Here is an 11,027-nt window from a genome sequence, read left to right as displayed (position 1 = left end):
TCTAGCAGTGGAAGTATATTTTTTTTCTTTTACCAACAGACAGTAGCAATTTTTTCTCTGTCAGTGTGCTTGTTGAAGGCAAGAGAATTCAATATCAAAGTTACAATTTCTAACTACAATAAGTTACAAAGTTCCATTTCATTAAGATGAAGTTAAGCAATGATAAACCCTCCCGCGCCCGCCCCCGCGCCCCGGTTTTTGTTTTTCTAATCATATATTCATCCTTTTTTTTTTTTTTTTCCAGTTTGATGGCTCATAACCTCCTTGGCCCCCTTTTTTCCACCACAAAAAAATATTTCACATTATAGAGATACACAACCATTGTGAATCTAGTTATGAGTACAGAAAAATGTTCGGAGGCATTTTTCATCAGTGTTTCATGATAATCAAAATGGTGCATCCACAAAGTTTCTCCCAACACATAGCAAGTACTAGACATAGCCAAGACGTAATCAGAAACTTTATACAAAATAGGCGTCGCTTTTTCCTTATTCTTCAGGACTGAGAAATGTGAAAATATGAGAAAAATTCAGTCAATAAAATGGAATTGTTCATGAAGAAGTAGGTTGTTTGCATGTAGATTCTTAATAGTTTAAATAAAATCTTTAAACAAAGTCTTTTTTTTTTTTTTTTTTTTTTTTTGTAGCATTTCGATTTGTTGCTGATTCTGTGTGAAGATACTGTTTCCATCAGCATGTCTTAATATACTAAACTTGTCCCCTAAGCCCATCCTCTGAAGCTTGGTGCTACGGTAGGTAAACAAAAGTGACTTTACATTGGCGGGACTACAAGCCCAGACATAGCTAAAAGAAAAAGAGAAGAAAAATCAGCTGTTATTAGCACGCTTGGGTAATGGTTCAAAGCAACCGCGATGCTCGGCGCCGGCCGGGAGCGGGACGGGGCGGGCGGATGCAGACCCGGGCTCCTCTACTCCGCACCACGGCATCCTCCGAGCGAGGGACCACGGACACGCGCTTCTCCCAGCCAAACGCTCCCCACGGGCTCGACGGTGCGGGAGGAGGCTCCGAGCGGGGTTTTGTGCGTCCCGGCTCCGCGCCCGCGGGGCTGGGCGAGGCCGGGGGCCAGGCTCCTGACAGCTGAGGAGCAGCGCGGTCTCTCCTGGTCGTGTCGGGCATCAATCGGGGACGTCCCCGCAGCCGGAACCCCACCAACCACCGTTTCGTGCCCCGACCTGGCACCCGGGCAGAAAACCTCCATTTCCATGATCGTACTTTATGACAACAGCGGGGCCGAGCGAGCCGAGGACTCTCAAAGACCAAAGCCAAGTACCTCCACCCGCTCGCAACTCTGGAGACCGAGCGCCATGAAAAGGCATGAGATGAATACCCCTGACCAGCCATCTCTTTTTTTTTTTTTTTTAACAGATAAAGACTGAGATGCCAGCAACTACTGCTTTTTTCCTAGTTAACTCTTTGGTAGAAAGATAATTTAGGCAGCCTTTAATTTTAGTGTTGTTTAATTTTTGCCATAATGATATTTCTCATTAATTTATGTACAACAGATATTAATAAATTTGTTCGTGTAGTGATGTGAACTTCAATTTCTCAGTTCATTAATTTCAACAATATTAATTTATTTCAGATTCGCCGTTACAGCTTTACAGTTTGGAAGAGCTGGGTGGGTAGGTAGGTACACATTTCGTACGTAGCATAACCTCCTGCAGCAGCCAGCAGCGTGGTCTGCAAGACCAGAATTGCTCCTGCCAGACCAGAATTGCCCCTTCAAGACCAGAATTTCTCCTTCAAGACCAGAATTGCCCCTTCAAGACCAGAATTTCTCCTTCAAGACCAGAATTGCCCCTTCAAGACCAGAATTTCTCCTTTAAGACCAGAATTGCTCCTGCCAGACCAGAATTGCCCCTTCAAGACCAGAATTGCCCCTTCAAGACCAGAATTGCTCCTGCCAGACCAGAATTGCCCCTTCAAGACCAGAATTTCTCCTTTAAGACCAGAATTGCCCCTTCAAGACCAGAATTGCCCCTTCAAGACCAGAATTTCTCCTTCAAGACCAGAATTGCCCCTTCAAGACCAGAATTGCTCCTGCCAGACCAGAATTGCCCCTTCAAGACCAGAATTGCCCCTTCAAGACCAGAATTGCTCCCGTGGCTGCGACGGGAGCCCCGAGCAGTTGTGGTCCGGCAGGCGCCGTGGGCAGCAGTGCGAGCTGGTGCGAAGGACTTGTGTGGGAATCTCTCTCTAAAACACATCTCAAGTGATGCTCTTGAAACAGGTCAAAGTTTTCCAACTCTGGTGCTTTCTTCCCCCCCGATTAGACATATCAAATAGGTCAAAATGAAAACAGAAGTTATAATAATCTTGCATGGTTTATAATACTGCATGTTTTAAACCTAAACGGCGACTGACGTTACAAAACTTAACTGGAGAACAGCGCGTACATTGGCAGAGACCCTTTCTACCCCCAAAATTTTTGTTTCTGTATCATGTTTCCACTAAATCTCCTGTGAGTTTTCAGTCAGCGGGAAGCCTGGCACCACGTCGGGCAGCCCCAGAGGGATTTGGTTCCTTGGGTGCACCTGAACTGGGGGACACGGGAGCTCGTTTGGAGGTGCTGTTACGCTGCAATACAACCCTCAGCTGCCCTAGACATCCAGATCACCACAGGTCAACCCAAAATAAAGGGTCTTCCTATCTTTTTCGGGTTCAGGTTCGGCAGGGATCTGTCATGGCGCTGGGTGTCGAGCTGACGGTGAGACGTAAAGGCTCCATCTCAGAGCCAGCGTGAGGCATGCTCTGCCAGCACGCCAAGCAAAGTGCAAAAGTCTGGGACTGATCCGGATATTTGCTTCTTCAAAGAACAACTTAGCAGAAAAAAAAAAGTCCAGATTTTTGTTCCAGAGGCTGTGTGCATAAATACCTCTAATAAATAGCACATCATTATTTGGTACTAACACCCTGCACATCTTAATCGCACATTGGTTGTAATCTCATGTTTGGCTTCTGCTGTGTGAAATACAGCTGCATACTTTTCTGGGGGAAAAAAAAAAATCTGACTTCTTTAAGCAATTTAGCCATTTTTGTTGAATTCTATCTGTGGCACAATGGCGGGGGGTGGGGTGCAAAACTGGTACTCCAGACATTTATTTCACTATTTATTTTAGTAGCAATATTTGACAGTTGTGAATTTCTGCACTACGTTTCCTGCTGTGTAAATTGATACCAAATGCCTTCTTAAAGAAAAATGGGGTGGCTAGTTTTTTAATAATAATTTTAATAGTTTCATCCAGGGGAAGACCAGAAAATTAAGCAGGATGCAATTTTGAAAGAATATAGAGAACCTTTTCCTCTGTACTGCAGTCATAAAGCTTAACCAGAGAGCAATATCTTTCACAATCTATAAAAAGTAAATTACAATTGAAAACTAAATTTTGAACACATATTGTACTTCCAACTTTGCAGCCAGCCAGCACTTGCTCACAAAAAAATTTATTTTATACCTTAAATGTCCATTGTTTTAAACAGGAAAAAAAACCCCTCTGCCCTAAGGAACCCATACGCTAGCACCCTGCTCTTAAACAAAAAAAAGGGTAAGTACTTAACTTCCTGATAATAGACTGTGCAATGGAAGTCACACAGGGTTAAGATGATCGTGGCTTTTTGGTCAAGGCCCAACGACCCTTTTTTGTAGACTCACAGGGGTGGGTCACACCCACCGGGCACCAGCGAGAGGGGTATCTCGGTATCTTCCGAGTTTGGACCCTACAGAGGGTATCAGCTGGCGGAGGATGGATGCGCAGCTGGCGGGCGGCATACGAGTGCAGCAAGGAAGCACGACTGCACGTTAGCTCTGGCTGGCACTGCCCGCACGCTGACCTTTCTGAGATTTCCCCAGATTGTCGTCTTTTTCTTCTCTTCTTAACCTTTGCCTCAGGTCTCTTTAGAAAAAAAGTGAATGCCCTGGTTGGCTATGGACCTCTCCATGTTCACTCTTGGGCAGTAAGTCCTAAAAGGCAGAGTGGCTTTTTGGGGGCATGCTTGCTAGCGGCAAGAGCTTGCTTCTGGTGGGGTGGGCTCAGGTGGTCCTGATGCTTAGGCTGATGTTACCACAAGCCAGAAGTTAGAGCAGCTTTACCTCTGCTTTATACTACCTTAGGAGACAAAACAGTCCATCTGAGGTCCAGATGGAGCTTCACAGTTCTGCTCCTGCTTTCTCACCATCTCAGATGTACCAAGGACAGCATTCTTTCCACACACAGACAAATCCTACTGTGGTTTACCCAGCAAGGATGGGTGCAATTAACCCCCAAATCCCTGTAAAAGGACTACCCGTGTCTGCAGGGCTGTTACGTGCTGGGTTTTTCCATGCTTTCATCTGCCTCTGCCTCTGCACAGTGCTAACAAACCTTCATAGGAAAAACTGGGCTGCCTGGCTCCATCATGTTGGTGTGCGATGCCTTGCCATAGCAGGGTCAACCAGCTTCCCTGAAAACTCTCCAATGGGCTTTTATTTCAGAACAGAGCTTATGTGCGGGAAGGTAACATAACAAGCAACGAGAGAGAGGACATCCTGCCCTGTGACCAAACAAGCACGTCATCCCTTCTTAATCCATGAACTGTAGGATTTACCTTAGATACAACAACACTGACCATGAGCTTTTAATTCTATCTTGGCTTGACTAAACGTGTGTGACCATTCCTAACGGTGCAGACTCCTCAGCTGTCACTCAGCTCCTTCACACCCCGCTGTATAACGAGGCTCTGTACTTGAAGATCCCCGAAAAACTTTAGCTGCCTTGGACTGCAGCTCTTGAATTCCATATTTTAGTTTAATGTGGAAAATGTGCTGATCAGGATACTCTCGAGCTGCTTGCACAGTGTTCAGAAAGCAACTAATTAAACTTTAAAAAGGGCTCAGTGTCAACAAATGACTAAGCAAATAGGAAGAAGGAAGCAGAAACCCTCTAAATAACTGGCCAGGTAAAATGCAGCATAAATAAGTATCCCCTGCATTGCTGGCTTTTCTTTATGATGTCTTATGAAGGAAGCATATGACAAATTCATCCCTGTCTTGCCACTCAATTCTGGCTGCACTTCAATTCAAGGCACGGGCTGAGATCTGTGAGGACAGCTGGGTGAAGTGGTGTCATCCTGAAGCCTTTCATGAGTTCAGTCTGAATTAACTCAAGAGCTTTGGTTGGAAAAAACGATGGTGCCTCTCTGCTGTGGTGATAAAGGAACTCACCAAGGATATGTCAGATGCAATTTGATTTTCTCCTCAGCCCAAGGGGACTTGCACCCACATATTTGACCTTTTGCTAGAGTACCCTCGCTCTCATGATACGGAGCATCACCTCGTGGTGCCGTGCTACTTTGCATAAATAATTCAACTTTTTTGTCACAACCCTGGCACTCAGTGCTCTAATTACCAGACCAGAAAGACATCCTTGCTATTTCTCTGGGTCATTTTGCTCAACACAAAGCGATTCAGTTTAGCTGCTTCAGCTGGCTGAGGAAAATATGACAATTTTTGTATTTTCTTTTTTCCCAACGCTTCTATTCATTTTCCATTTGGCTGCTGAACCAAAACCCAAAGTTTCTGTACGTCCCTACATCTGGACACCTCCGTGTTTCAGAAGTTCCGAGTGCTCGGCAGGGTAGGGACCGTCGGGTGAGGCAGCAGTGCGGGTCTCGGGGGCACCTAACCTAGAGCTTTAGCAGCACCCATGGGATGCTTCGTTGGGGATGACAGCAGGTCTGCTACCTGGATCGCAGCACCCTACGGTCAGGGCTTGAAGGCATCTTGAAGCCTCCAGTGGGCTGTCTGGGCCCAGAAGCAGCTTAGCCCGGAGCAGGGTTGGGCCTCAGCCTAAGAGAATCATAGAATCATAGAATCGTTGAGGTTGGAAAAGACCTTTAAGATCATCCAGTCCAACCATTAACCTACACTACCAAGTCTACTCTAAACCAATCAAGGGTAGACCAGACTAAACCATGTCCCCAAGTGCCACCTCTGCCCGTTTTTTGAACACTTCCAGGGATGGGGACTCCCCCACCTCTCTGGGCAGCCTGTTCCAATGCTTGACCACCCTTTCCGTGAAGAAATTTTTCCTAATATCCAACCTAAACCTCCCCTGGTGCAGCTTGAGCCCATTTCCTCTCGTCCTATCGCTAACTACGTGGGAGAAGAGCCCAACACCCACCTCGCTAAAACCTCCTTTCAGGTAGTTGTAGAGAGCGATGAGGTCTCCCCTCAGCCTCCTCTTCTCCAGGCTGAACACCCCCAGCTCCCAGAGCTAACTTCAGGACCTACTTAACAAAATCAGTGTTGGCTGATTTGAAGTCGTCGGCCAGGCATTTACACAAAAAGCATTTGGTACCTGAGGGTGAAGACGTGCGGTTACTGGGGGCTTGGGGAGGTGCCAAGGGAGACTGGGTGCTCGGTGTCCGCTGGGGATTGGGCATTTAGCCTGACAGTTCTTCTGAAAACCCCACTTTGCAGTAATCTAGACCTGACACCTTGAATATCTGATGGGAAGCCCGTTATTTACACACTAAAATTACAGAAATTTAGATAATTTTAATTTAGATCTTTAAATAATTTTATTTTTCAGAGTAAAGCAGTATCAACAAGTTAATGAGAGTGTATATATATCTGTCTGCTACACACTAGCTACAGAATAGCTGTTCAGATCTAAGCCATGTGTTACCACATTTTATTTTATTTTATTTTATTTTATTTTATTTTATTTTATTTTATTTTATATTTTTATTTACTTCAGTATTTACTTTCTATACTAGTGTATTTTTATAAAAAGAGGAAAGTAGGACGCTGCATTATTTTATGAATGGATAATCTTTTCTAAGAATATTACTTATACCTGGTAGAGTTTTCTACTTACAGTAACACAGTAAAGCTTCCCCTATAGACATATGCGATGATAGAAATTGTTAATCTAATTATCCTTTTTTTTAACATTCATCCTACAATAAGATTTGTGTAGCTGGATCCTCAGCCTTTCATTGACCTGAGTGCATAATAAGCTCTCAGATGCTTCTTTGGGCCAAGCAATTAATAACAAGCTACAGGGACATTCATTTTGAGATCCTGGTCTCGAATGGCCTGGGTTTTTGGTGGACAGGCAGTTCTGCGGGATTACGTCTCTCCAAAGTGCCTTAGGCCAGATACCACAAAATGCAAGTGGCCAGAATTAGTTTGGCAAATCAAAATATCTGTCTTCATCTGTTTGCTGTGAGCGCTCATCATATTATGGATATCACGGCAACGCAAAGAATAAATAATACCGTGCTACCTACATCTTAACTACGAAAGTCAAGAGGAGTGATGACCTCTGGGCTAAGAATGTCTGCCACCCTTCCTGCTTTCCACGGGATTTGAAGTGCTTCAATTTACCGCACTGTGCAACGAGGCTCGTGATTTGTAAATCAGAGGCAAACAAACCTTTTAAACCATTCTAATGCACCTAACAGTATTATCTTCCAAACTTTAAGACATGCCATTAGAAGGAAGACTTCTGTGTTCATATTTTTATTCCTCCACCCAACACACACTGTATCCTAATTCCTCCTGCCCCACTACCAGCAAGTGACGATGGAAATTCTGCAACTGATTTATAAATTGCTCATTACTCTACCCACACACAATCACGAGGATTAAAAAAAAGCAGAGGCTTCAAATTGCCTGCCTTAATGAAAATATTTAGTTATTCACTTAGGGAAGTAACCACTCCAACATCACAGTAAGAGAGTGAGTTGGGACCAACAGAGCACGCAAACTCGCTGCAGAAGTGGCTAGCTAGTCCAAGGGAAGGTTAGTTCATTGAGTAAGAGCTTAACCTGATTTACGCTGATTTGAGGTATTTTAAAATAAGCATTGCACCATATGTAAAATGAGAAAAACACACCACGTTGTGCTGGAATGCTGCTGGTTTTAAACATCCATAGAAACATGTTCAGAAAATGTATAAACGCAAGGAGTACGCAAAAACTCCGAGAAGCATTCAGGCATACAGACTTACTTTAAAATTTAAGGCACGAACTCCTAAGGGAAAATGCCAGAAAAACAACTAGTGTTTTCTCTAATGCAAGTATTAAAAGTGAACTGAAATTTGCTTAAAATCTTAGCATACCGTTCGTGCTAGCCTATTTCTTCTCCTGCTCTTGCGTCACTACGAGAGCACCAGAAACCTAAAAATATAACGAGGTACCTTTCTCCAAAACAAATGAGCAGGGCTTGAGTGTATGCACCAAAAAAGCAATACACAGAAAATTGAGAGAGATCCAGCTCACCTTGAAGTCCATTTCCATTTGCACTGGTGCAAGATGGTGGAGGAGAGGCTTGGGGCCTGACAACAGGAGCAAAGGCGCTCTTTTGTTTCACTGCAGAGATGACATTGGCAGGTGAGAATGAGAAAATGCCGTGTGTACTGCTACAGTTTGAAGGGAGGGTGACCGAAGAGGCTGCCATGGTAGGGCTTGACGGCACTACTGCAATAAAGCAAAAATAATCAGGACTCAGATTGAGGTTTTCACGGCAAACATGGAAAAAGAGAGTGATAGGGCCTTGCCTCTTAAAATATATATATAGATATATATATAAAAAAATATATATAAAAAAAAAAATGAAATGCCTTGGCTTGGCCACTCTCTGGATAACAGGCAAACTCTTTTGTGTTGGACTTTTGTTACAAATTGCGCAGTCCAATTTTTTTTTCTATCTAGATTGTATTATGGCACAAACAGATCAATTTATTATATTCATTTTTACGTCCAGCCTCCAGAGTCACCCCTCCTTTTATCCAGTAGCTCACAATATAGGAAATCAAAACAATGCAAGTATTTGATTTTGTAGTAAATATGAATCTATATGATGATGTGTTACCAAAAATAGACACTTACTGCCATAAGGAGAGTTAGCTGAGGAGCCATTAAGAAATCCAGGGGAACCTGGTACACCTAGATTGGGCATGCCGGCATTGCCATATCCATTCATGCTATTGCTGACTGTGTTGTAATTGGACTGCTGAGGAGTACTGCTGGGAACATATCCTCGCGGGGAAACACTGCTTGTGTTGCGACTGTAACCTACTGTGTTAGAAACCCCCCCACCCCAAAAAAATAATGTTATTTTATAATATAGACTTAGGGCTGGGGGGTTTCCTCATGCAGCATATATTACACAGTTTTAATTGATTGCACAGCTTTGCTCTAAGTTGTCTCTTACTGCCCTATCAACTCTTGCAGTTTGAGATAACCTTATCACGCCAACCCTACTTAAATCATCTGCGAGCACTCTATGTTGTCTCTCCTTTTAGCACAGACAGCCAACAAAAGCTCTCTTCGATCCAGCTGTGTCAGGTGCCTTCACGTTTGTCTTTAGGAGCAATTATCAACAGGCTCGAGTCCCGCTTTGTACCAACGCACTGAATGAACTTTCAGCCTCTCCAGACCTTCAAATGCCATAGCTGACAAGAAAAACTTTTTTGTTGCGGTGATTTACTTTAAAAGGCTGTTTTGGGGTCTTCATTTTATGATTGATATTTTTATACTACCAACAAGCTCGTACTTTCGTAAGGTGTAGCCATCAGTGAAAACTAATTCAAGATCAAGTACAGAATTTTATAAGGCTTATTAGCTTGGAAATGCATTAAAAGACCATCTTTTTAGAAGAGGAAACATAGCAGAATCAGGATTTTAAACAACAATTTGTTCCTATCTGAGCAATCAATTTAATAATTACGTTGCAAGCAAAAAATATGGGTTTGAACATATCTAATAATCCTGTTTCCCTCCTTTCATTAGTATCAAAATTAATTTTAAATGCAATATGCTACATGCATTTTCAATTACAACAGGTAAATTAAATCAACTATTACTTTTATTAGTAACATATATGTCACACATGCCTATAAACAAAGTATTTTAAAATCACAGACATCAAATTAGATTTATCTGTGTAAATACTCCAAAACCAGGTGGAGATACCTAGACGTAATTATTTTATAAAAAACATACATGTTGCATATTAACTGTGAATACTGAAGAGCTTTCTACACTTTGCCAATTTTTTTTTTTTTGTTGTTTTTTCCACTGGAGATGCTTCATGACAACAGCAAACGAAAGAACAGGAAGAATTAAATATTACGAGAAAGTTAAAGACGGCATTTCATTACACGATCAGACATATGACTACAGGGAGAAAAAGAGGTAGAACGCAGCGGTGACATCAGCTCGTATTAATAGGCACGGGCCAAAAGCAGTCAACAATGTGAAGGATTAACTCTTGAAATCCCACATACCTTGGTCGTTGGCTTGTGATGTTTCGGAAACATTAACCGCGAGCTGGCTGCTGAAGGAGTTCACCCCCATCATGCCAGTGTGAGCAGGAGTGTTGGCTAGAGTGGGGATCTGGTTGTGATTGCGTGGCACACTGTATAACGCTTCAGCAATGTCAGCTGCTCGTTTCAGGATTATTTCCTATAAAGACATAAAATAATCACCGAGAGCTAAGAAACTGGTTTGCGCAAATATCCCAAGTCGCAATAACGTTCAAATTTGCAGAAGAGATCCGCGTGAAATTATAGTAAGGATGGGGATTTTGCTGCTTGTTTCCACTGAACCTTCTGCGCTCCTTCCTACGTACCGGAGCGCTGTGCAATTTCACGTCAGCACGGGAAGTATAAAGACATTACGCAAAATTACCGTTTAGCACCCTAAGTCATGTGAAAATTGTACACATGTACTTCATTCGTCCAGGGCAGTAGATGCATTTGCAGCAGTTTGCAAAATACGCTACGTTTTATCCGCTCTGTTTAGCAGATTTCTTTAGGACTTCCCATTAGTCACTGTATATTTTGGCCTGAGTTCAAGGTTATTCTCTTGCCTTAATGATTGCTTATGCTTTTGGCACCTTACACTTAATTGTCATTTCTGATAGGCGAACTAGCCGGGAGAAGAGAATGGGAAGATGAAGCGTTTCCCTTAGAGCATTGCATCACATCAGACTGCCCTCAAGGTGGCTGGCAAAGCCAG

The 11,027-nt window shown here is 43.1% G+C and overlaps 1 protein-coding gene across 10 annotated transcripts in view; it reads right to left on the bottom strand.

The window, feature by feature from the left end:
- Positions 1 to 771: 771 nt before the first annotated feature.
- The window catches only part of EBF3 (EBF transcription factor 3), a 124,881-nt gene continuing 114,625 nt past the window's right edge, over positions 772 to 11,027 (bottom strand). For 5 of the 10 annotated variants that reach the window (XM_075718044.1, XM_075718045.1, XM_075718046.1 and 2 more), the window contains 4 exons: positions 10,295 to 10,472; positions 8,895 to 9,080; positions 8,286 to 8,483; positions 772 to 803 (listed from right to left, as the gene is read on the bottom strand). In XM_075718044.1, coding sequence (XP_075574159.1) covers positions 772 to 803; positions 8,286 to 8,483; positions 8,895 to 9,080; positions 10,295 to 10,472 — 594 coding nt within the window. Of the gene's footprint in view, positions 804 to 8,285; positions 8,484 to 8,894; positions 9,084 to 10,294; positions 10,473 to 11,027 lie in introns of all 10 variants that reach the window. The other 5 variants (XM_075718049.1, XM_075718051.1, XM_075718052.1 and 2 more) reach the window with 3 other exon arrangements.

Source organism: Pelecanus crispus, chromosome 10, assembly GCF_030463565.1.
Source record: "Pelecanus crispus isolate bPelCri1 chromosome 10, bPelCri1.pri, whole genome shotgun sequence".
Classification (NCBI taxonomy): domain Eukaryota; kingdom Metazoa; phylum Chordata; class Aves; order Pelecaniformes; family Pelecanidae; genus Pelecanus; species Pelecanus crispus.
This window is presented reverse-complemented; position numbering and strand designations above follow the sequence as displayed.